Source organism: Varanus komodoensis, unplaced genomic scaffold (genome assembly GCF_004798865.1).
Source record: "Varanus komodoensis strain SLA01 unplaced genomic scaffold, ASM479886v1 scaffold13_1, whole genome shotgun sequence".
NCBI classification, from domain to species: Eukaryota; Metazoa; Chordata; class Lepidosauria; order Squamata; family Varanidae; genus Varanus; species Varanus komodoensis.
The window spans coordinates 1,129,336-1,155,724 of NW_025335408.1; the positions used below are offsets into that span (position 1 = coordinate 1,129,336).

General features: G+C 40.7%; 2 protein-coding genes across 5 annotated transcripts in view; both read right to left on the minus strand.

The window, feature by feature from the left end:
- TBK1 (TANK binding kinase 1) overlaps positions 1–4,287 on the minus strand; it is a 27,423-nt gene extending 23,136 nt beyond the window's left edge. For 2 of the 3 annotated variants that reach the window (XM_044423025.1, XM_044423027.1), the window contains exon 1: positions 4,165–4,287. The gene's annotated coding sequence lies outside the window, so the exon portion shown is untranslated. Of the gene's footprint in view, positions 1–3,748; positions 4,015–4,164 lie in introns of those variants that run through there. The other variant, XM_044423026.1, reaches the window with a different exon arrangement.
- Positions 4,288–9,208: 4,921 nt separating this feature from the next.
- Positions 9,209–26,389, minus strand: part of XPOT (exportin for tRNA) — a 33,696-nt gene continuing 16,515 nt past the window's right edge. For both annotated transcript variants that reach the window (XM_044423019.1, XM_044423020.1), the window contains exons 9-25: positions 25,224–25,460; positions 24,978–25,016; positions 23,398–23,460; positions 22,117–22,241; positions 20,778–20,919; positions 20,571–20,690; positions 20,273–20,367; positions 19,383–19,452; positions 17,858–18,096; positions 16,960–17,245; positions 15,682–15,871; positions 15,055–15,171; positions 14,490–14,605; positions 13,339–13,386; positions 11,153–11,224; positions 10,311–10,367; positions 9,209–9,688 (exon numbers count right to left, since the gene is read on the minus strand). In XM_044423019.1, the coding sequence (XP_044278954.1) occupies positions 9,662–9,688; positions 10,311–10,367; positions 11,153–11,224; positions 13,339–13,386; positions 14,490–14,605; positions 15,055–15,171; positions 15,682–15,871; positions 16,960–17,245; positions 17,858–18,096; positions 19,383–19,452; positions 20,273–20,367; positions 20,571–20,690; positions 20,778–20,919; positions 22,117–22,241; positions 23,398–23,460; positions 24,978–25,016; positions 25,224–25,460 (2,043 nt within the window). In that variant the 3' untranslated portion in view covers positions 9,209–9,661. The remainder of the gene's footprint in view (positions 9,689–10,310; positions 10,368–11,152; positions 11,225–13,338; positions 13,387–14,489; positions 14,606–15,054; positions 15,172–15,681; positions 15,872–16,959; positions 17,246–17,857; positions 18,097–19,382; positions 19,453–20,272; positions 20,368–20,570; positions 20,691–20,777; positions 20,920–22,116; positions 22,242–23,397; positions 23,461–24,977; positions 25,017–25,223; positions 25,461–26,389) is intronic.

Sequence of the window (26,389 nt, forward strand, 5' to 3'; positions counted from 1 at the left end):
TGCACCTTAAGTAACTATTGTAGCCTCATATAATGAGCAGAGGCAGGACTATCCTATAGCCTCCAACTTTACTCATTCAATTATAACTTCTGAAGACAGCCTATAGTTCCAAGGCATTTTGAGGAACATGTGGAATCAAGAGGAGGAACAGCAGGTACAACCTCAACCATCCTTCTGTGCATTCATTCTAGACAGATAAGTTGTCTGAACAGGGCAAGAGTACTGCTCAGAAGAGACAGTCTGCACAAGTTTCGTGTACATGTATGACAAGGTGCAAGACCATTATAAGTGCTCCATCGGAAGGGTTCTAACAGGCCCTTTCTAACTTGAAATAACTGACCGATGCACAAAGCACCCCCACCTGCCTGCTTGCTGCGCTCAGGTCAGGGAGGGCTCTCCTTACAATACAGGAGCCAGAGTCATCTAGTGGTTAGGAGCACTGGACTGGGACTCAGGGGATCTGCGTTCTAGTCCCCACTCAGCCAGGGAGCTCACTGGGTGACTTTGGGCCACTCAAAGACTCTCAGCCCAACCTACCTCACAGGGTTGTTGTTGTGGGGATAAGACTGAGAGCCACAGGAGAATTCTATAAGCTGCTTTGAGTTTGTGGTTAAAAAACAGGATAGAAATCTAATAAAATAAATAATCAGCAGACCCTTAAACCATGAAAGGCAAATCCTGTATCTGTAGTGCTGGTTTTCAGAACACTTTGGTTATTACAAGGACAGGCTCAGGAAATCCAATTACAGCAAGTTTTGGGGAAAATAATGATTTGAAATGCATACCAGGTATCCTGTATCCAAAACTCAAACATTTAAAGCAGAACTAATTGTATCTAGAAAAGGCCTTACAGTGCAAGAGCTGCTATCCAAACATGACCTCATCCCCATCTATTTGAATCCTCCTTATCTGCAGCATGTCTCTGTACAAACGTTTGAGGCTTGTCTAAGCATATTAAAAATAGGAAAGGGAATACAAGTTCCTGCTTTACTTCTCCTGGGTTAAGAGGTACATGGTGGCATTAGCAGCAGGTTTTTCTTGTTGCATTCAGCTATTCTGTCTGCCATAGCTCATTGCCCATGTGTGCCTAAATGTCTCGAGTGCCATATTCAGTTCCAGTGCAGCTGGGGGGCAGTAAAAATAGAAACTGAACAAGATCTGAGAATACAGAAGGAGTGCACAGACTTGTGGGGTAAGGAAAGAGAACAAATTACTATTATTTACATGCTGTCTTTCCTTCTTTTGCAAGGAACTCAAGATAGCTTACAAGGTTTTCCTGGCCATGATGATCCTCACCACAAAACAACCTAGTGAAATAGCTTAGGTTAGTTGCCCATGACTGGACCCAGGTCACTTAGCGAAGTTCATGGACAAGTAAGAACTACAATCTGGGTCTGCCAGGTCCCAGTCCCACACTCTAAACTGTGCACCACACTGTCTGCTTTGAAGACTCCAAGGAGCTGTTTTTCGAATGGAGAAAATGTGGGTGGGTTAGCTTGCCTAGTCCCTAATGCAGGGAGGGCAGAAGTGGAGCAACAGAAAAGAAGCACCTTGGCTGATCCTTCCCTGTCTCTAGGAATGTGTGGCCACAGGCTTTCCAATTCTAACGCTTAATATACAAACCTGGGTGCACTGCATCAGTCCTTATTTCTTAAAGCTTGCAGATTTATAAAAGAAACGAGTTCCTCATATATACCTGTCAAGCACGTAAAGAACAATTCCCTCATATGGTTACTATTTCAAATTGGTTAGAAGGATGTGGTTACTTAAGAGGCATTTCTTTTTTCAGTATGGTGGTTCTTAATCAGCCAACTACAAAAAAGGCCAAGATACAAACATCTACAAGCAGAAATACTAAACTAGACTCAATGCCAGCAGATTATTCACCAACACACTGCTGCTAATTTGCAAGTCCTCTACAATCCATATAATATGATCTCAGAGTTTTATTTAAAAGCCAACTGATTCAGTTAGACTTACTCTCAAATCAGAATAAGCATGGTGTCACAGTCAGTGCAGCCTTCTCCAGGGATACCACAGTGCCTGTGGTTACTTCACTTAGTAAGCCCCCTTCCCACCACTACTTTGGTTTTTACACTGGGGACAGCCAGGAGCATTTTAAAGCAGAACTCTCCTTTATCATCATGTCTTTTGAAATGAAGACTGTGGTAGATGGAAGCTGGTACCTTTGCGGTGTGCCTCCAGGAAAATGCTAAAGAAGAAAAGAAAAAGTAGCCTCCAATTTCATCACCTGCCAAGTGAGGGAAAGGCAACAGTGGTGGTGCACAAAATGGAGTCACTCCCAATATTTTGTGACTGGCCATAGCACTCCACAGCAGCCCTTTTGTGCCTATACACATTTTTTAAAAATTCCAAATATGCCTGTACATCTATAAGGCAGGACACTCAAGGTTAGAGTGTCAGACTAGAACTGGGGAGACCTCAATTCAAACTCTACCTCAGTCTTGCAACGTATAGTTATTGGCCAAAGATCCCTAAGGATCTTTCAATTCTATTGCACAGGATTGTTGTGAGGATAAACAGGGGAAGTGGGGAGAACAGGTATGCTGCCTTAAGAAAAGGTTATAAGAAAGCTAGTGTGGGTAGTAGTTAGAGTGCTGGACTGGGACTGAAAGAATCTAGGCTCTAGCCCTACTAGGCTATGAAGATTTGAGAGGCTTTGGGCTAGTCACTGACTCTCAGCTAACATACTTCACAGGACTGTTGAGAGGAGGAAAACCTTGGGTTCATAGAACTTTCTGTTCCTTGCAACATAAAATTATGTAATATAAATAAAAATACACAGGCCTAATTTTCTTCAACATTTTCTATATCTGCTTTAGGACACAAGTCACTGTACTACACAAACAGAGGTCAGAGAGAATGAAACACAAAATCATTCACAATAAGAGTCTATGGCAGCCTTTCCCACTCTGGTGCTCTTTAGCCACTGCAGACTTCAATTCCCATCAGCACCAACTAGGGAATATACAAAACATATCGACAGCAGGAGGCTAGGGAAGGCTTGTCTGTGGGAACAAACAGTCATGAAACTATATGAGGCAGAATGTAAATAAGTCCAGAAAAGTTACTCTTCTGCCAAACCAAACAATTACCAGCCTCCAGGTAACTTTCAGAGAAGGGAAGACAGCTTTGTGACGCCAGCCCTATCGATTCAAAGGCCTATAGGCAAATCACTCAGCGTCTCACAGCTGAGTCTATAAATAACGTCACAAAAATATTAGGTGTGCACTCAAGCAACTGGACTGCATTTGGGGGCTTGATCCAGGACAGGTGCTTCGTGCACACAGGACATCAATTTATTATATGCCTGTGAGAAGACACGCCTGCCCTCAAAAGTGCAAGATTATGAGCTGTCTAAATTGATACACAGATGCAGACTTGGAACTGTAAGCTGCCTAGGAGGCCTCTGCACTTATAGGCGGCCAATCAATACATGTATGTATGTATGTATGTATGTATAAATGTCATAGATTTTTAAAGAAATCACAGCGAAGAGCTCCAAATATTCAGGAAAGAGAGAAAGCCAAGGGGACAGCAGCAAGTCAAGAATACAAGAAAATGCTGGTTGACTTCCACAATCTGGTGTCCCTCAGATGCGTAGGACTGCAACTCCCAGCATTCCCCACCAATCTGCATGATGGGAGTTGCAGTTTCACACATCTGGTGAAAGCTACATGGCCAAAGGAGGGACTCGAGGCGCAACGCAGACGCTTGACTTTCTAACCTGCAAGCCTGAGCTCTCGTACGAAGCAAGCTCCAACGATCCTAGGGGGCTTCCTTACTTCTGAGTCGACAGCTACAGAACCACGCTCCAGAGTCGGGGCTTGTTAAGACTGCCCCTGCCCAAGACTCCCTTTTCCACAGACGACCCCAGGACTCTTTTTCCTCCGTGCACTGGGGAGCCTTAATTTAGGAAGCAACGCTCTTCCTTCCTCCCCGCAGATGCTAGCGCTTTGCAGCCAGGCAGTACCGGGAATTTCCCCCACATCGGGCCTACAAGGCTGCCGAAGTCGCCTCCCCTCCTCCTCCCAAAGAGATTCGTCATCCCCTGGCTTCGCAACGAAAGCGAAACCTAGCCACACTTCTTCCATTTGCCGGGTCTTCCCCGCGCCCCGCTCGGATTTCTTCGCCTCGCCGTACCTGATCCGCGCCCTCCGACGGCGAGCGCGAGCAGGAGCGCTCTCCCTCGCCCGAGCCCTGCTTCTGCTCTCCCTCGCCGCGGCCCACCGAGCACTTTCCTTCGCCCGTCGCCGAGTTCCCCGTCTGCTTCCGGCTTCCTGACGCGCGTAGGAGGCGGGGCAGCTCCGAGCAGAGGCGGGTTGGTCCCGGGGCTCATATGCCTCCTTAGCTCCCGGCAGCGAGAGGCGAGGCTGAGCAGGCAGAGATTACGCGCAGTGCTTTTTCTTTTCCTTTTCCTTTGAAAGCGGGACCCACGCTCTCCAGGGCTGGCTCACTGGGGCAGCCACGGGAAATCAAAGGAGGGCGACGCTGCGAAGATGCGTTTAACAGCGCAACCTCCATAGTAAATTCCACTGAAGTCAGTGGGTTTACTCCCCGGTAAGTGAGTGTAGCAGGAAGACAATATAGACGCTGAACAATGACACTCGGGGATCAGTGAAACCCACCCTTTCAGCCTCGTCTACGTCATTAGGTTGTTGTGAGAGTCCGCCAACCTGAGTTCCATGGCCGAAAGGCGGCATAAAAATCAAATATAATAGGGGGAGTTAGGCTTCTCGTCAAAGCGATACTCAGCACACATGAACCTACTGGAATGGCATTCGCCATTCCTCTTGGAAATTTCAGGACAAGGATCAAGGTTGGAATAAAACTGGTGGCCATTGTAGAGCCCTCCAGATGTTTTTGTACAGCAACTCCCATTATCTCTGCCTATTAACTACACGGGCAACCCCCTTAGGGTACTGACCTGGACATCCATGAAAGGTCAGTGTAATAGCTGTTACGGGCAAGCATAGCAAATGCCACTAACAGACACATTGGATGCACTAGATGTATATGCCCAAGAATGTTTTCCGTGGCCTGCAGTAAAAGTAATTGCCAACAGGTGATTACTGGAATGGAAGTAATTGCACTTGGAATGGAATATACTAAATTCAACTGCATGGGGGGGAAACCCTTCCCAATGTCTGTCCTTTTAATACCTTTTGGCAAATGCAAATTATTATTATTATTATTATTATTATTATTATTATTATTATTATTATTATAACATTTTTATGCCGCCCCTTGCCGAAACCTCGGGGCGGCTTACAACATGATAAAATACATTGAAATACAATAGTACATAATAAATTACCATTAAATATAACAATACAAAAAATACATTGATTTACAAATACAAAATTAAAATTATCAGTATAAAATAAAAATATAGGAGGAGAAAGAGAAGGAAGAAGAAGTTGCCCAGGCCAGATCATATGTTTTAACAATTGAAATGATGTTTAAATAAAAAGGTCTTTACCTGGCGCCGAAAAACCAGTAACGACGGTGCCAGGCGGACCTCTTTGATTACTTTTTGTATTGAAGAATTGATCATTGGACATGCACGTGATAGGCATGTCGTAAGTAGAGCTGGCTGGAACTGGGGGTCAGACTAGATGGCATGTGGCTACATTTTATTGTGAGATGCTTACGTATTATTTTATTGTTTTATCTGTTTATTGTTATTACTGTATCTTATGCATTTGATGCTGTTTTAGCATTTGTAAGCCACCCAGAGAAACTTTGGGTTATGAGGTGGCATAGAAACGAAATGAACAAAATGGCCCAAGAGGCCCCTTCTGACTCACTTTGTTGTTGTTGTTGTTAGTCGTGAAATCGTGTCCGACCTGTCGTGACCCCATGGACATTCCTCCAGGCCTTCCTGTCCTCCACCATCCCCCGGAGTCCACTCAAGCTCACACCAACTGCTTCAGTGACTCCATCTAGCCACCTCATTCTCTGCCGTCCCCTTCTTCTTTTGCCATCTATTGTTCCCAACATTAGGCTCTTCTCCAGGGAGTCCTTCCTTCTCATTAGGTGGCCAAAGTATTTGACTTTCTCCTTCAGGATCTGGCCTTCTAAAGAGCAGTCAGGGTTGATCTCCTCTAGGACTGACTGGTTTGATCACCTTGCAGTCCAAGGGACTCACAGGAGTCTCCTCCAACACCACAATTCAAAGGGCTCAATTCTTCAGTGCTCAGCCTTCCTTATGGTCCAGCTTTCACAGCCATACATTGCAACTGGGAAAACCATAGCCTTGACTATATGTACTTTTGTTGGCAGGGTGATGTCTCTGCTTTTTAGTATGCTGTCTAGATTTGCCATAGCTTTTCTCCCCAGGAGCGTCTTTTAATTTCTTGGCTGCAGTCCCCATCTGCGGTGGTCTTGGAGCCCAGGAAAATAAAATCTGTCACTACCTCCATTTCTTCCCCATCTATTTGCCAGGAAGTGAGAGGACTGGATGCCATGATCTTAGTTTTCTTGAGTTTCAAGCCAACTTGTGCACTCTCCTCCTTCAAGAGTGCACCCGCATCAAGAGGCTCTTTAGTTCCTCTTCACTTTCTGCCATTAGAATGTTATCATCTGCATATCTGAGGTTGTTGATATTTCTCCCAGCAATCTTAATTCCAACTGGTGATTCATCTAGCCCCGCCTTTCTCATGATGTGCTCTACATGTAAGTTAAATAGGCAGGGCGACAGTATACAGTCTTGCTGAACTCCTTTCTCAATTTTGAACCAATCAGTGGTTCTGTGTCCAGTTCTCACTGTTGCTTCTTGACCCGCATATAGGTTTCTCAAGAGACAAATAAGATGGTCAGGTACTCCCATCTCTTTAAGAACTTGCCACAATTTGTTGTGATCTACATAATCAAAGGCTTTAGCATAGTCAATGTAGCAGAAGTAGATGTTTTTCTGGAACTCCCTAGCTTTCTCCATGATCCAGCGTATGTTGGCAATTTGATCTCTAGTTCCTCTCCCTCTTCGAAATCCTGCCTGTACTTCTGGTAGTTCTCGGTCCACATACTGCTTGTAGGATTTTGAGCATAACTTTGCTAGCATGTGAAATGAGTGCAGTGGTGTGGTAGTTTGAACATTCCTTGGCTCACTATGTTTCTATTATTTGTACCAGACTAGATGCCATCTAGTGACTTACTGCAACACTTTGAATGCCTTGTAAAATGTCTTGACTGCATTGGCTCTTCTAAAGGTACCAGATAAAGCTTTCAAAAATTAAAGCTATCAAGAACATGCAATATTGTATCAAACTGTTACAGCACAAAGTCCTGTTGGCAAAGTGTGGAGCACACAGAAGCCCGCTTTGAGTTCTTAAAAGTACAATCCTGTTTGTTTATACAGGGGAAAAAGTATTACAGCTGCCAGCATGCTGGGAACTGTAGGACTGTTACCAGTGTACACATGCACAGGATTTCACACTAAGAGTACTGTTTCTTTTCTTCAAAGGAAGGAGGCACAAACGAAATAGTAATGACAATAGATGTAAGGAAGCAATTTAGTGAAACACCAATAGCCAAATGAAGACAATAAATTTTAGTATTTATTGGCTGTAACTGTAGGAAAAAGTAAAAATTTGCTTATTTCACACTTCAGGCTTATCTGACTCAGTTTTAAAGTTCACAGCAACAACGAAATACCCAAAATTCCTATCTGAAAGCTTATCTGACTATTTTGAATTTCAATGTGTTTTGTTTGACATCCATATGATGGCTAAAGCAGAAGTTACACTTCTGCCCTGTCTTAAGAGGAAAGGTATGTTTTGACAGAAAAACAAAATGTATGTTTATTTATGTTCCCCATTTACCCATCCTCCCCTCCACACACAAACAGGGCTTTTTAAGAATCCCAAACTACTGTGCACAGCAGGTATCGGTAATATCTGACTTATTTGAAGAATTTGTGAAGTAACCAAACATCTTTAATAAATGGTCAGTTTCCTACTTTAGATGAGATTTAATTAGGGTTAGATTGGATTGTATCCAATTTAAGCTTTACTGAAAGTAGACTCACTGAAACAAACAAGTTAGACTAAGACTGGATAACCAGGACATCGAGGCTTCGGCGAATGGGGCGGCATAGACATTTTCTAAATAAATAAATGTTAGTTCTGAATATTTGATTTCATTAGAATGCACATTTGGTTCTTTTCTGGAGATACAATGCAGGTATCTAAGAAATACAACTGTTCTGTCACAATATTTCCCCATAACTATGGGCTGTTCCCACAGGAACTTGGGAGCAGCTGAATGCATCTGTACCATATCTATGTTTTGAGGGCCCTTACTGGTCTGTCCTTCTGGAGTTGTACCTCTTCATTGTCCTGCCACTAGCTGCTATTGTTCTTAATTCTTCCTCAACTTTGTTCACACTTCCTTGACAGAGAGATGACTAGGGAGTAAGCAGTCAGTGGCATCTACCACTTCCCTTCATCAGCACTATCGTCTGGGACAGCGCAGCAAGCAAGCAAGCAGGCAAACTACAGTGGTGAAGAGCAGCAACAGGAAGCCTGGGGTTCTTGTCAGTGGACCCTTGCGGGGAAGTGGTCCCTCAGCAGATGCCCAGTTATACTTACCACTGATGCCTGGAAGCATGTGGTCAGTTTTGCCCTCATCTTTGGCTTCCCCTTGTCACTGGTATGTAGTGACACACTGCAGTTTATCAGCTGTTGCTTGAAATCATCAAAATGTCCATTAGCTTAGACCCTCCTCTTTATGGCCTTGGATTATAAGTTACTACAGTGTCTAATTCTGTCTGTGTCAAAGAGAAAGTGGGGAATAGATGAAAGAAAGTGCCACTGAATTCTGTGTTGATCCTGCTTTGAGTACAGCTGTTTCTATGGCAGCACACTGGTTCCTTGATTAATGGCATACAGGGCTCTTAAAATCAATAATGAAATCTGTTCAAGCACAGTTTTTAAACATCTAAAGTTAAACAAGTCAATAATTCTATGTTGTCCATGCACGACTGCCCAGCCTTGTGTGATTTAATAATTGACACCAAGATGATGACCAATGACTCAAGACAACTGGTAGATTTCAATGAATAAAATTTATTTTTTGTATAAAAAATGTAGACTCGGGTCCTATTTTTAATCAGATCTATTAGTAAGTGCCTTGTTGCATACACTTCAGCATTTAGACCCCTCCAAGGAAACAGCTATCTACAAAATGGGGTTTTAATTGTTTTATTTTATATCACCATTCATGAACAAATGATTTTTATTACTAATATGCACATATTTTACTCAGTATTTAAAAATGTACACAATTTATAACCATTGCTTTTTGTTTGGAGGGAATTTATACATTGTTTAATTTCAAAATGAAGTGGATTTTTACTGTACTAATTACAGCATACAATTATCCTATACAGAGTGTTCCGTGTAGGCAACACAGACAACCTGTGTTGTCTACCTGCCTTTGTGTATCAACCAACACACTGTGGGGCATTTCATTTTCATTTTTACAGAAAAAAGGCTAATATACATACCAATTTAAGCATAGAGCAACATCTTTCCAAAGGGGAGAAATTAAGTACGAATGGCACAAAATTTAGCATTCATATAAATTAATATCTGGTGTTCCTGATTAAGGAAAACAGGCAAAGATTCCAGTAGACATCTTAAGGTTTTGCTCTTTGAAAGAATACCTGTTTTTAAAAGAAAATGTATCATGTTTAAGAAAACACGGAGAAATTGCACCATTAAGTCAAGGATTTAAAAAACATGCTGCTAGGGACAGAAAGTTTTAGTGGGCTGTTTGGAACTCCCAGTAAAGTTCTAGAATAGGGAAGAATGATAAGTTCTCCCTCTGCAGTGGCATTAACTCTCCAGGGAGGCTGACAAAATGCTTTGCCAATAACTTTTATTACCAAAATAACTTTTGACAAAAGACTTATTTTAGGCATGTTGTCTTCTCTCTTAAATACACAGATATAAAAATTCATGTCATTTAAATGTTATGTCATGGTGGTCTCCAGTAAGATCATCCCATGAGAAGTAGGACATAATTGATTTGTAGTGCTAGCTTGTAGTTTGACTTACGGAGTTCCAGTTCCAGTGCTAGCTTGCAAGTTCTACTTATGGAACAACTCAAGTAAGAACATGTATTTATATGGAGACCTTAGTAGAATTTCACAAAAGTGGAACAGATATGTCACCACATGTTGGAAAGAGCATAGTTCAATCAGAAACACCTAAGTTCTACTTAACTTATGATAAAATGCATTCATTCATTCATTCAAAATGAAAACTAGACACAATTTTACCTACCTTTAAATAGTTTTTAAAAACTTTAGCATCAGGCTGCTGAAGCGCTTGACAGAACTCCTATAAAAACACCAAAATTAAATGCTTGCTTATACTCGAATAATAAATGATTAGTCTGCATTGTAGCCCTAAGGTAATATTTGCATTTTTAGTACCTATAAACAGTGTAAAAATCAGTGTAAATGGAGATAATTTCCAGTATGCTGAACATGTTACTCTTTGGCATGCTGTACAGATCTGTGTCCATTTTGCTACATGCAAGGATGTCTCTGTGTCCCAACTCCAATATTTTAACAATATTATAACTAATCACCTCTTTAGACAGTGTAGTAGTTAGACAATAGCCCCAACCATGTGTTGGGAAATGTTTGTATTGATCCTAATGAATAAGGACTACTGTGTATGTAACTCTAAATTCTCAAGGTGTTTTCTTTCTTCCTGTGCCGAACCATTTATAAATACTGGTTTCATCCAGCAAGTCTATGTGCAGAAACACATTTTAGTTCATGTACAAATTCAGTCATGTTTCAAACAGTTATTTTACTTCCTGAAAGTTATATTTACTAATGGTCAGAACAGCTATGTATTGTTGCCTTTAACTATTCACTGTGTTGTGAGTTATACTTTTAATGTACATCAATACTGATTTTTTTAAACCCTCATATTATCCACCCTGGGAAAATCAACACTCTTGCTAAATCAGTATTAATCCTTTTGCAGTCAATATCCAAGATGTATATTTTGCCTAAAGATGCCAAAATTAACTACTCAGGAAAACCTAAGCTAACTCAACTCCAGGGCTGGCCTAGGAAATACTCCATGTATCAATTTTTTTTAAAAATTACCTGGATTATTTCAGGAGCTACCTGCAGCGAAGGCAGGTATTCTTGTTGAAGATAATGAATACATTCAAGGCCCTAAAATGAAACATATATACTGTTTTGACAGTGGTTCTATATTTTCTTATTCCAAATCTGCTCCACATCATAATCTTATGCATTATTTGCAAGATTATAGATTAGAAGCCATATCAGCCAAAATTGAACCCTGGAAGACTTGCTTCCATCTCCCAAAGGCAGGGACCATCACCTATTTCTTTCTTGCTTCATGGTCCTTCCAAGAAAACCTTTGTATACTTCAATACAAAGCCTCATCTTGACTTCCACCTTCTTCTCACCTCTGACAGTTCACTTAATATACATTGTGTGGGTTCATACACCCTGGCAACCCATCCTGCGAGTAAGTTATCCAGGGTGGGTTGTTCAGGAAATAACTTAAGATATGCCTGGCAGAATGAGCTCATCATATGTTGTTCCCCTGTATCTTCTTCCCTCTTGGTCACACTCAAAGGCAGGACCTATCTTATCTTCCCTCCCCACTATGACTGAGAGTCCTATCATGCTTACCACTGCTTTTCTCCCCTTGCCCATTTTTTTAATTGAAACATTGATCTCTTAGTTGATAGCCTCTTCAAAGTGCTCAAATGGCAACTGAAGGGGCTATCACCGGTTCATCAATCCCTTCTCTCCATTTTTTTAGTGGAAGAAATTTGCGAACTTCCTGTAGTTTTTAAAAAGTGTAAGTTTGTTGGACTTATGCAGGTAGAGATCAGAAATAGCAAACCTCACTTGGGCAATGTCTGTAGGAGTGACAGCTCTCGCCGTGCAGCAGGCACATATCATGGAACTGACTTGGAAAGGCTACAACAAGTCATTTCATGTTCTCTTGACAGCTGTCAAAAGGTGAGCTTTCAAGAGAAACCAAGGATACGAGTCATCTTTGCTCATGAAAAGGAGTGGCCACTAGATCACCCCTTTCACAAAAAGATATTCAAAGTTTTCTTTTTTGAACCCAACTTGTGTCCATCCTTTCCCTAGAATCTAGTTGCTTAAATCTTCTACAGGAACAGGGACAGATTCATTGCCAAGCTGTCAGCTGGAAAACACCACTAAAGGAAAGGAAGTGGCAAAAGAAGTTGCAACAAAAGTGGGGTCGGGAAAATACCTTCTGCTTAGTATGTAATCCTCTCCATTTTAATTATTGAACTGACAGTTCTCTATGTCTTCTCCCATTTTAACACTTTTCTCAGTCTCCACCTAGTTCAAAAAGCAGAAATACTGGCTTCCCCACCTTTCAAGGTGTGTTTTTGGAGTTCTTTCAGCTGTTGTTACTGTAGTTCTTTTTTAGTTTCAGTGCTTTTCAATTTACAACTCAGCAATTGGTTCCTGGAAACTGTATACAATTTAGCCTATATTCAGTTTTGTCAATTTCCAGGTATGTTACCTATTAGCTGCATCTGTTGACAGCTGAAACATAAAAGAAAATTCACAAGACAAGGTTACCAGCTCCAGAACAAGTCAGGATCTTAAACCAGCTTCAAACTTATTCTGAAACAGGTATCCATAACTTCCCATCCAGGATGAAATGGAAAACCATGTTCAAGTAGAATGTGCCTGGCTCAACTGCAGCTTGCACAAAACAAGATGCAAAAGCAAAATGCATATTCATCTTATGAGCTTCTTAAGTCATGTTTTTCCAAAGTGGGCCACTAACACATCTAAATTCTGTAGAGCAGCTGGGATTTCAGTCAAGGCAAAAAAATGTTAAACATTAATACAATTCATGATAATTCTGTATAGATCCCTTATGTTAGTGAGTTCCCCTGTCCCTCTTGCAACTGCATAGACTTGTCACTTTGTAACTCTAGCACACCATTCTTATTTCAGAGACTGGTATGATGGCAAAGAATTTTAACTATGTAGGAAATTCACCAGCATACAATTAAGCTGCAATATGGACTTGCCCACTTCATGTGATTTAAGCTAGGTTCAGGAAGTTTGGTGCAGTTTTCTTTCTGCATTCCTGACAATAGCAGGGAAAGGGGAAGATATCAGATGGAAAACAGTTCTTCAGAAAGATCAACCATTGTAGACTGCAAAGGGGAACATCAAAATAGGTAAGCAGAAGCAAGCCTGAGTGCTCAGTAAGAAAGATTTTTAAATAAAATATCAACTATGTTTATCAGCCTTACCCTTTTGAGATGAATTGTTTTTAATGTCACCGCACATTCAGATAAAGCCTATACAAGTGAAACAAAAAGCTTTGGTTCAAACTCTCAAGCATTTGACTGAAAATGGTTTTAATTTGATATTGCATTCATGCTTTACAAGGCTAGTCTTTAATAGACAGAAACATGATTTCCATGAAAAGAACTCATATTATTTCCAAACTCTCTTCTCAAAACCTAGAACTTTCCATAATATTCTACAGAACTTTAAATATTATTAGGATGTTTGTTTTCACTGCCCACATGCAGGTACCAGTCTTGTCATTTTGCCCCAGTGATCAAAATTTTCTGGATAGGCTTACTCCATAAGGAGTTCATTGGGACCACTCCGCAATCTACACTTAGCAGACTGAAGTAAACAGAAGCATTGAAATCTGTCACATGTGTGTCTTATAAGCAGGATGACATCTGACATAATTTGCCATGATGCCACATGTCTCTGAATACCTGTACATATATTCCTGTGAGAACTAGTAAGGTTTTCACGTTCAGGGAAATGACTTAGGAGATGCCGCCAAGCTTCTGGATGTGTGCAGAACTTAGGGGGAAATACTGGCCCCCAAATTTCATAGGCTAGATCAGGGACAGTGCTAGGAACCAAAGTCATTTGGGACTTAGGCCTCGAGGACAAAGAATCCCCCACAAATTTGCATGTACCATTTTACACATGGATGAACATCTACATGTCTGTGTACCTTTAAAGGGTATTGTCTTCTAATGACACCCTTATTTCTAAAATGGGAAGTATTATAGAAAAGAAGGAGGTATTTGATTTTAGAAAAAAATCCTCTGGCAGAGAGATTCAAGTGAGGGCAGCAGAAAGTGAAACATGTGGGCCACAAGTGAGCTAATCTAAGGAGATCAGATGCAACTAATGTACCACCTTTACTGCAGCAAATGTCCATGGAGAGCAGGGCAGTCTCCCTGAGATTTGGGACGCAAAAGGAAAGATTCAAGGTTCCATCCCTAGTGGTCCACACCCTGACACCAACTCTGGATTATATTTATGCATAAAACATCTCTTTCAGTTTTTACCCTTCACTAGGCATGTTATCCCTTAAAAGTGGGGACATGTTTAACAATTTCCCAATATAACCATGCAGCAGGTTACATACCAATACAGTCTGTGCATCTGCCAAGTCAAAGGTTTGCTTCGAAGGTGCTAAAAAGCATGCAGGAACAATGTGTTTATAGACAAAGTCAGCAAAACCCACAGGTCCATCCTTGCCTCCTAAAAATAAAATAAGAATATTCTCTGTAGTCATGTTCTTACCATGGAGGGTAATTTCACAAAATTAGAAAAAGGGCTTGTAGCTTTCTTGCTAGCTATCAATTTATATCCTGCCCTTTTCCTACAAAGAGCTCAAGGCAGCTTACATCTCCTCCTCCATCTTATCCCCACAACAACAACCCTGTGAGGTAGGTTGGGCTGAGAGTCTGTGACTGGCCCAAAGTCACCCAGTTGGCTCCATGGCTGAGCAGGGACTAGAACCCAGATCGTCTGAGTCCCAGTCCCATGCTCTTAACCACTACACCACACTGGCCACTACACTGGCATATGCACCACATATTCAGGGGAGAATGAATACTGCATCTTTTGAAGGCAAACACGTATCTGAAATATTAAAAGCATTTGGTACACACCGAGTCCAAGCCATAATGGTAGGAATGCAAGCTTACCCCAGAGTTCCACCAACTTTGACAGAATAATAAAGCAGGTTTTCTGAGCAATAGGATCAGGATAGTCAACCGCTCCTTGGATGATTGTGAACAAAACATGCTCTACATTCTCTGCTCCTGGAGATAATATATGAGAGAGGGAGGATTCAATTCAAACTCTTACTCAAAGCTAACAAAGGGGCAATAACTAATTATTCTTGACAAGGCTAGTCTTTAATATAACAAATGGTCAAGAGCAAAACGCAACACCGACAGTATAGTCTTATCTGCCCTGCCCAACTATAGAAAACGTGTACTGTATCAGAAATGCATTCATCATGATCAGAACCTAATGATATCAAAGGGCACATCACCTAAAGGCATCTGCTTTTAAAGTAATTTCTTTCAAGGAAGGAAACCTTACATCTACATGGAAAACCTAACTACAACATTATTTCTAGGTCTACCATGTCTATCATTTTACTAGAACAAGTGTATTGACATGAAACTTATTTTATATTGTTATTTCTTGTATTTTAATTTTATGTTGTGAGCTGCCCTGAGGCTTCGGCGAATGGGGCGGCATAGAAATGGTTTAATTAATAAATAAACAAACAAACAAAGCTGCCATTACAAGCCATGCCTTACCCTGATTGGCTATGACTTCACTCATTCCACTGCCAGTAACCGTCTGGAGAAAGGCAAAGTAACTCCTTCGTAACATCTGTTTTTCTAAAGCAGCAGATTGATCATTTTCTTCAGCTGGGCGATGCAGGACTTCAAAAATTGCACGCAGCAATGGCATAAACATTTGTTGCAGAAATGGGGAGACTTGGGTCTAGTGAGATGTGAAAAATATCAGTTGGTGAGTTGAATTTATGATGAGCAAGAATACACTAATACAGGGAAGAAGTTACAGTATTTTGTCTTTCATCTGTAAGTGGAAACATAATGAAGTTCAACTATAAATCCAGGGCTAGGATTCAGACTTGGGGCCGTATCCAGTGCAATCTGTGCACTAGCAGGACCCACTGCTAATTGCAAGAAAAAACTAGTGTTTTCTGAACCAACCGGACACAAGCCAATTTCTGGAACAAGGCAGTGAAACTTACAGAAGGCAGTTACTTTAAAAAAACATTAGCAGTGGTTCCTGTTGGTGTAAAAGAACCAGTTAATGCGCAGCCACAATACTGGATGCTGACTTTCACTCCTGGTAGCAGGACAATTATCTGAAAGGAGTCACAGGTGGTTAAGGAACCTTTCAGAGCAGCATAGGAACTAACACTGGGAACTGCATTGGGAAATCTGCAGAAGTTCTATTCCCCCATCTCTACCTGTGGAAACTGTTGCATTAAAAGCCTTGTGAAAACAGAAGGAGCCATTCCATTAATGGAAGGTGATGTTTGGTGCTGAATCCTGGAAAGTCCAATCTGGTAGCAACACGGCAATGGGCCTTCTCTAAGGTGGTGCCCTCCCTCTACAATGACCTGTCCTCTATGGTACATCAGGTAATGGTGATCATGCACTTTGAATGATTATTAAAAACCTACTTGTTTACCATGGTCTTCCCAACCATTTACGAGATCTAAGGGGATGATCCTATTTGCACCAACACCAAATACTTGGAGGCCCTAAACATGCCCTAAACTGTGCCTTAAGAATTGTATGCATTATAATGATGCATTGTTATATAACTTGCCATAAACTGTTTCAAGTTTTTAAAATTGAGAAATGGTCTAAAAATATTCTTAGGTAACTTATTGTTTACTTCTCTCTCTTAATTCTAATATAGTAAGATCAGATCATGGCAAACATTCCAAAACAAGGTCAGAATTCAAAAGACAGTGTCCTCATCACATGGGTAGGGCCAAGCCCTCTTCAAAATCTGACTAAAATATAGCTTATCCTCGAAATCTGAATTCCTACCTTGAACTTAGCTGTGATTTGGTTTATGAGGGGAATGAATTCTTGAAGGTCTTTTGCTTCACAGTCTTTAAGCATATGTTCAGAGGCTGAAGGGATGAATGGGAGAACTTCTTCCTCTAAGCAAATAATCATTCGGTGAAGAAAGGTGCGGACACCACTTCTAAGAACTTCCTTCTGCAAGGGGCAGCTGAGAGCTGGTAGGAATGTTTGTAAACAGTCCAGATAAACTTCAGAGCAGCCACATTGTTTCACCGTCTGCTTGTTGCTGAAAGCTTTGCTAGTACGGCTGTGCAAATATGAAAGACACACCATCACTTTAAGCTTTCTACTAGGCCATTACCCAGGATGAGTCATTTGAATCGCTTTTTACCCCTGTCTGGTTCCAACAGCAAGTGTGTAGAAACTTCCAAAACTTTTAATCAGCTTCTGCACCTTTGATATAAAGTTCATATTCTCTGACTGCACTTTAAATCTTACAGAAACTATTCCGACCAGACTATCTACATCTGTTTGCAATAGGCTGTCTGGGTACTTTCTGCACTACTTACAAATATTTTTGGATTAAAAAAATACTTATTATGAACCCCCCTAAGTGGCTGTTCTTATAATCTGGAGACAGTGGAATAGTGTTTCCTCCTTTCTACTTTGGTGGCTCTCAGGTTTTTTAGGCACTGTAGGTTCTTGTGAGGAATTAAATGAGTTTCTTCCACCCCAAATCAAGATTCCCGAAATTCATAAAGCAAGAGAAAAGAAGAAACAATCAGCAGCAAACCCCCCATGTCCAATGTGAACATGGCTTATGAACAGATTGAGTCCCAGCTAACATCTGCTATCCAGAAAAACACTTCCTTCAATGTATAGCTGTGCATAGATGTTGAATAATGTATACTTTTCCCACCTTGCAAAGCCAACAGCATGATTCAGACAATCAGCTAATGCCATCTGTCTCTCCTCATCTTGTGCCATCACAAGTTTTTCTAGCAGCTCTTTAAATTTCTCCATTAGAGGAGTCAAAAGATTTCTCATTAGAGCCTGCTTCCGTTCTGCAGAGTAGTCACTGTTCACTATCAGTACGCCAGCAGCCTCATAAATGAACAATTGGTCATCACTGCTTAATAAAGCCTGATAGCCATTTTCCTGGAACCAGAGAACAAAAGGAGAGTTTAACAATCAGAGGTTTCTATTACTGCTTTGTTATTTTATTTGCAGAGTAACCAAAAATCAAGGCATCCAATTGGTGCTACAGCAGTCCATACAACCAGTCCCCTAACCTGCATGAGTCTAGATTACCACTGTGGGTGTGACTTTTTTGGAAATGCTTACTTCAAGTAGTATATCCTGTGTACTTTGCATGCTACAGTGACATCATAAACTTGACAGAAAAATGATAGAACTTCCATGTTAGGAGTTAAAGGCTGCAGGTTGATATTTCATGGTGGTCTGCAAAATAGCAACTGAGCAATTCTGAATGCAAGGGGACTGACTAGGAGTGGAATCAATGAATAGCTTCCTTCCTGGTCTCTCCTTAATTTACAAAAATGCAATAAAAGATACTAAGTTACTGTCCTGATTCAAAAAGCTGTAGAACATGAAGGTAGTCATTTTGAATGTTCAGTGCTCAACTGCAGTTTGTTATTTCATGTGCAATCAGGGTTCATGGATTTTGGAGGACTGCTTAACCATTAAATAACCCACAGCCCCTGGATTCATGACACAAGAAGCTGAAGCTAGGTACTGAATATCGAAAATGGTGGGCTGTTTGATCATGTGAACCAGCTCAATGATAAACTGGGTAGGCTGAATGGATCCTGCTTTAGGGAACTGGCCTGAAATAATTGGTAGGGAACATTCTGTTATACTACATGGCAAAAGGCCACTGGCAAACATACATAAGTTGCTTAATTAAAGCAGCTCCATGATTCTACGTCTATAATATCACAATGCATCTGTGGAAGAATCCAGTTGATTTTTAAATTCCTACTTTTCTCCAGATGTTGAACATTTGGATGAACTATTTATTATATTTTTGGTCCATATTAACTTCAAGAAGCTCAAGGAAGAATACATCATCACACACTCCCCTTTATCTTCACAACCTTTGAGTCAGTTAGGCTAAGAGATACTGACTGGCTTAAGATTATTTCCGGTAGGCCATATTTAAAATTAGACATGGAACTTACCATATTTTGTAAAATGTTAGAACAATTTAAAGACTGAACCAAATGAGCACAATACTGCTAAATGAGCAGACTAGATATGGTATGTCTGGATGATAATCATATCATCTGCCTAGGTGCATATATCACTTCTTATACTCAGAGTGCAACTCAAGGTGGATAACACTTTCCCTCCCTCCCTCCCGCCATGATAGACTCAGCCTCTCTGAACTTGTCTTTTTATCCAAGACAACAGGAAATGCTTACAGGTGGAGAAAGTTCTAGCAGATCTTGCATTCTATTCAGCACATCTTCAATAAAGGGATTCATCTGTTTACTGAAATATAAGAACATAAGTTATGTTACATTGCCATACAAGTATTTTTTAAAAGAGCTGAAATGTAACAGTTGGCTGCATGAAAACTAGAACGTTGCTCAGCAACAATGTCATCATTAATCCATGGTTTGTTAACAATAACCCATGGTTTATTGAAAATGCAGTGGTAGTGAACATGTGTGCTGGGACCCACATGCCCACCTGCTTCCATTGTGATAAACAAGATGATCCAAATCTGGAACTCTGGGTTGCTGGGGCTGAACAACCGAGGGGCAGTGACCACAGCAGTATCCTTGGGTTATCATGGCAGTAGCTGAAAAACACCCAGGAAACAGCACACGCTCTGATCCTATTTGCAACAACTCATTGTTAAGAAACCACGGATTGTTGATTATGACAATTATTTAAACAGAACAAATATCATTGTAGAAATCATACAGTGTGATAATCCCATCTTGCACTCCAAAGACACAAGATAACTGAAAAACATCGTACCCAAATCGGCTCCATTTATTGGAATAAATTGTAATCCTTTGTAAAGAATAATTTTATCTTTTTTACTTAAGGAAAATGTGTTTCACTATGTGTAACAACACAGAAAAGAAAAATGTAGAATTTGTGACTAACTCTTTGAAGATAAATCAAACCTAGAAATCAAGATAAATGTCATTTGTGTTTGTACTCAGATTAGATTATTTGGCAGCATTTCCCTAATTTAATCTAATTTAATAAATAAATGAAGAGGCAATCGCTATGCAGTTTTGGCTAGGATTTCTATTACTGGAAATCTCATTACATCACTAGGTTTCATGTAACTTACTTGAGAGATTTGACAAATCTGGAGAAAAGGTAAGCAATTCTGCTTCGTACTTTTGGATTAGTATGACGAAGACCTCTGTGATCCAAGAAAGCCATCTACAATTAAGATTGGAACAGTTTACTCATTCAGACTCTTATGAAATGAAAGAGATTAGTAATTTAACATGAAAAGCACAACATTTTTCTAGCTGTTTTACTGAAACTGAGGAGTAAGGGAGACAAAGGACAGCGAAGAGGAAAGTAGCGTCATGGATAACAAAAAGCACATAAAAACAAGTAGGTATATAGCATAAACTTACTAATACAGTTGGAATGTGCTGAGGTTCAAGGGTGAAAAATTTTTCATATCTGACCACGGTTTCAAAGAATTCCAGAGTTACTGATGTGTGCTGATAGGTACTAATACCTGATGTAACCAACTGCAGAGGAAGGAGGAGGATTAAGTACCTTGGATTAAACAAGCTTTTTAAAAGGAAAATTAAAGGTTTATGTTGACTCATACTTACAGTCCGAATCATTTCCTGAAGAACACTAGTTTTTGTATCACCTGAGAAGTGAGCCCCATGAGATACTGGAAGAGCCTCAGCCAACATATACAACAGGCGTATTGCTACTTCCACTTCCATAAATGGCTTGGTCTGCCAATTCCTGCAGAGCACAAACATTCTGAGTAAGGACACTAATAAAGAACCTAAAATACATGTAACTGTTTCAGGGGGACTACTCCATTAGCTCTGTATAGAATGAAGCATCCTTAGGGAAATACATGTTTCACTTATAGTCAAGACTGGATCAACAGTTGAATCCCAAATTGCTGAGTTAACAAGATCATTTTCGTAGTCTAGAAGCTCAAAAAGCTCAAACAGTTAACTACTTTTCACATACTGTTTAATGAGGACAAGAAAGAGTCAAATTTGACACAGCTGATAGCAAACTGAATAAATGCTTCTCAGAAATGACTCACTATTTATTTTCCTGGATATTAAAATTCTAAACTCTTGTTCTACATTGCTCTATCTAGTTCAGTGTTTAGAATGCTTATAATCGCCATTCCCACATAGTTTTCTCCCTCAGTTTAGCAGCAGCAATGTTTCTTTCCACCATCTTAGGTAAACAGTGGTGACAAAACAAAGTACCATCGTCCATCAACCCTTAGAGAATTAGCTTCAGAAAGGAGTGGGAAATAGCTCTCCAGCTATTTGGAGCTTTCCCTGGGGCTAACAAAACCACATAGATTTATAACTTGGTTAACTAGCAAGCAAAAATCAGCAAGGGAGTTGTAAGGCAGAAAAGCAGTGCACTTTAAGGTCTATATGTATTCATTTTATACAATCAGACTACCAACCATACTGCTCTATGTGGAAACTTAGAGACTTTTTATCCTTACAGAGCAGTACAGAAGCAGTACAAATATCCATTCAGCTTGAGGGATCCTGTGGGCAGCTGGTTGGCCACCATGTGCTGCACTGGATGGACCACTGGTCTAATCTAGAATGGCAGCTCTGATGTTCTTAAATATGCTGCTACGGGATAATAAGATAAATATGGAGTATGTCCTTGAATCCTAAGTATCAACAGAAATCATTCACACTAAGGGCTGTATCCAAGAGTATGAATCTACCCCACACCCTGTATCCCTGGCATGCCTTCAAAATTTGCTTTGCAGGAGATTTTTGGGGGACATTTGAGAGCAAATGGGAGAGCTGTGCAGGGGGATAAAAAGGGAAATTCCTATTTCACAAGTGGAAACTATTTGCATAGCATTGTACTTAGTTCTCAAAAAAAAAAAAAAAAAGCTAATGCTTACTATGAAAAAAATCCAGTAAAGCTAGACATGAAACTTACTGCAATGTAGTGTTAAAAATTCTGCGTACAGAGACCAACAGTAATTCAGGTGAGACCTGCGCAAGTCTATCCAGCAACAGTTTTAACTGTTTTCGATATTCTACAAACATTGCTTCATCTTCGCCCTGTCATTGACACAAACAGCATCAGAGTTGTATACATTCTTTATACCAGAGATAAATATAAAACAACAGACAAACCATACCACATTTTACTAGTTTATTGCAGGAACAGTGCTGATTGTTGTTACACAAAAAAATCCTTTTGCACTCTCAGGGGCTAAAGCTGTGCTAGCACAGGGAAATGTCTGTTGCACAGATCTACTATTCTGCAAGGGTTAACTATTGCCAGTGAAGCTTCATAACAGCACACAATGCTGGAGGATGATCTTCTGTGGGAAATGTTAGCTTGTAAACCCCTTAGGGCAGGGATGTATCTTGGTACCCTGCAAAGTGCCAGGCACATTGGCAGCACTACATAAAAGGAGGTGCAAAGAAGGGGGAGTTCAAAGTGTTCACTCCGTCCCAAAGGGAATCACAGCACACAGAGGGATCAAATGGTCCTGCCAGTCAAAGCCTCATTCTTTTCAAGGATGTGTAAGGACCCTTATTTGGTCTCACTCTGCTTTTGGCCTTTGTAGGAGTTGCCAATGACTATGGGAATCCTTAGTAGAAAGAAGTGCTAAACCACATAGATAGAAGCTGTTGCCTTTGAGATTTATCAGGGGGATAGTCCTGAAACGAAAACAGGACTCCTTAAATAGAAGTTTCACATCACCCAAGTCCAACCAAGCTGGCATTTCCTCAAATGCATTCCCCCCACCCCCACCATTAAAAAAGTGATTTTTCTTGATTTCTTTGGCTCCTTATGCCTACCTAATTGTTGTGAACTGCTCAGAAAGCTTTGGCTATTGGGTGGTGCAGAAATAAATAAATGACATCAGGAGGAGAAGAAAAGGTTTCTGCACTGCTTCTTTCCACCAATGTTTTAGCAAATGTTTTAAAATAAATAAATAAATAAATAAGACTTCTGCTTTGTATGCCAATGACCATTATGCAGTGTGTTGTATATTTGAGAATATACATATACATTCACTACTTGGCAGTGGGGTTCCCATAACAACTTCCCATACTTCTCTATCCTTGTGTCCTGTGCAGAATAATTAAAATGATATACTTTCCACATAATCTTGGCTCAGTAGTTACCAACTTACTCCCAAACCATTTCTCCTATAGCTAAAATGGCTACTAAGCTACAAAATAGTCAAGCAGGACATCTAACCTCATTTTCAAAGTTGTATTCTTCATCATATGTTAATTTCTTCATAACTGCCAACATAATTGCCTATAAGAAATAGAAAACCACTAATCAGTTTAGCGTTATTATATATGTTTGTAACAAACAGAACAGCAGATACTGTAACTGCAAAGAAGGGTTGAGGAGTGTTGCTAAATGTTTCACAGATTGCGCAAGTGAATTGGTACACGCACTATTCTGTGTTTCAGCAATCTAAATCTAGCTGCAAGGATTTCTAGGAAAAAATCAGACAGTCATTCGGTCTAAAATCGTCAAGTAAACAACCTCATTGGCGGGGGTGGGGGGGATGTGTAGCTCTCCAGATACTGTTGGACTGTAACTCCCATCAGCCTTAGGCAGCAAAGCCAATGGTGAGGAACAACAACAACAACAGTTGCAATGCAACATCTTCTCTAGGCCCACTAGTTGCCTATCCACACTATGCTGGCCCAGGATGAATGACGTGTTTGGCTAGCATGAGATTTTTTGAGTAAAAATGGTATGCAATGTATCATCCAAGCCTTTTTGAAAGAAAACTAAGGAGTTTACTAATTTGAGCCATATATTCACATTGGAATAGTTCACACAAGGCTGAACCATAGTCTAGTTTATGAAGTAACACTAAAATAGGAGCAAGCCTAGCTTTCCTCCAGGCTTGCACATCCCCTTTCGCAATTCCTCTTGCATGGCTGCAAAGAGTTCAGAAGCTTGCACTTCTGAATTTGTTTCTGACTAACCTCAACTAAACCTGGGCAAACCATGGCTAACCACAATGAAGGTTAATAGAAATAAACCAATTCAGAGTATAATTTATGAAGGTGGCCTACTTTCACTAGTCACAGTTAAGATGAATCACAGTTTCAGGTTCAAATGACATCTTAATCTACAGTTAATCTAATATGGAGGCAGAAGCTTTCTAATCTTATCAAACCTGTACTGGAGAAGAAGGGGAAAAGCAGCTTCCCTCAGGCATGTGGGGGAAGCAGCTGAGAAACACAGTCCCTAAGGAGACACTGCTACCCAGCTTGTTTTCGCTTCTCCTGCTTGTGCAGTGGGGCAGGAAGGGAATCAACTGAGAGGTGCTGCTCTTTCTCAGCGGTGAGCAGCCTATTGCCTGTTGCTGCCACAAAGAACTTATTTAGGGCCTAAGGTGGGCAGATTGAGCATGCCTCTGATAGCTGTGCAAGATGGCAGCTGTCACTGGGGCCCTCTGACTAGTCGTTTGGCAAGAGCATTAACAGGCCACTCTTGCCAAGCAGTGCTCTGCTGCTGGGTTTGATACTGTGGTGAATTGTGTTCTACATGTTCAGCCAATGCAACAAGCCATCATGGTCCTGAGAAACCAGAGAACAAACTGTTGTTTCTGTCTGCAGTTTCTACAGGCCAAATGTATCAAGCTGAATTAACCACAGTGAGGTCCAAATAGCACCACAGACCAACAATGGTCAAAAACCACTGTGGCCTGTTGTGTTGCGTGATCCTGCTCTGTGTATGAAGTGGCAGGGGATGGTTGGAGACAGATCAGTTTTGTCAGCTACAAGCACAAAAGAAAATGTTTGTCTTACCTCAACATTAGCTTTTTGCTGTTCTGAAAGCACAGGAAGCTGCAAAACAAAAATTACCTTTTAAAAATATCTTAAGCAATTTTAACATATTAATCCTTGACCATTTGTTTTAAAAACAAGCCAGGGATATCATTTTTAAAAATCAAAATTTTCAGAATGCAAGATTTCACCAAGCTGCATCATTAATGCATGCCCTTCAAAAGAGGCTATATAAGTAGTAGCTTAACCATCAGAAGTGCAGTTTACCTGTTTCAGTATATGAAGATAGTCATAACAAAATCCAATAATATTAGTAGATATATCGTCATCTTCATGAATCAGAAGTTGCAACATTAGGGGCACTTTTGCTTCAATAGCTTGTAAAGTATCTTGAGCATTCTTCATATCGCCCATCTTAACAAGTTTAGTCCAACTAGCTATTAATGACTGTCCCATTCCATTCACCAGTTTAGAGAACCTGGCTAGGAAGTCCACATCTTCTTCCTGTGAAGATTGAACAGCATTTTAGCACATTATTATTCTAGAGGCACTGAATACATTTGAGCAAATGATTTACTCAAACTTGAGCTACACCTGCTTCAGAATGATGGGTGCATGGGTATAGTATAGTGGCTCACTAGAAAATTCCCCATAAAAATTAGGTGGACAGTAACGCTCAGCTTCCCTATTAAAGCAAAGATGGGCACTTTCTCCACTCCTGAAGGCCACCTACAATGATGGTTCTGGAGTTCTAGCGCACTGATGAGCATAGTCCAGAGCAGCATTGCCCCACTTCACATATACCTTCCTCCTACCTTGGCTTCTATCTATTCATTATGCTTCTGTCCAAGCACTCCTACTACCCAGAGGACCAGTATGAAAACACCATACTGCTCTGCTCCCCTTTTGCAAAAAGCAGAGGGACATGCACCAATCAAACTGGAAGGACAGAATGAGGAATTGAGTTTGGCTTTTCCCACAGTCTTCCCTATCTAAACTGTGCTCCAGTCATCCCACCAAACAGCTGCCTGGCATGCTAGCTGGAGCATGTTTGTGACAGGAGGGGGATGCATGAGGAAAGTCATCCCAACTTGCCTCTTTCCCGATTTAAATGGTGTTTCCCAAAGATCACCACGGAGCTGTTTGGTCAGCCGAGGAAACAAAGCTGCAAGGCTCATAGCACAAGATTTCTGCAGGAATGCACACAATGGCCATCACTATGAGTGAGTGCAGGATAGCTTAGTGTTATGTAATCTGGCAGTTTTTCCATGGTTGCTTTCTGCAAACAAGTCATCCTAAGAACCCATTGTTTGTAGGAAGGCTGGTTTAGGGTAGTTTGTCTCTTGTGACATCTGAACCTAGAAGAGCCACATCAGCATGCAGTGCTTAAAATAGTGAGAGAGAAGCCTGTCAAGAGCAGCTCCTGTCTTGTT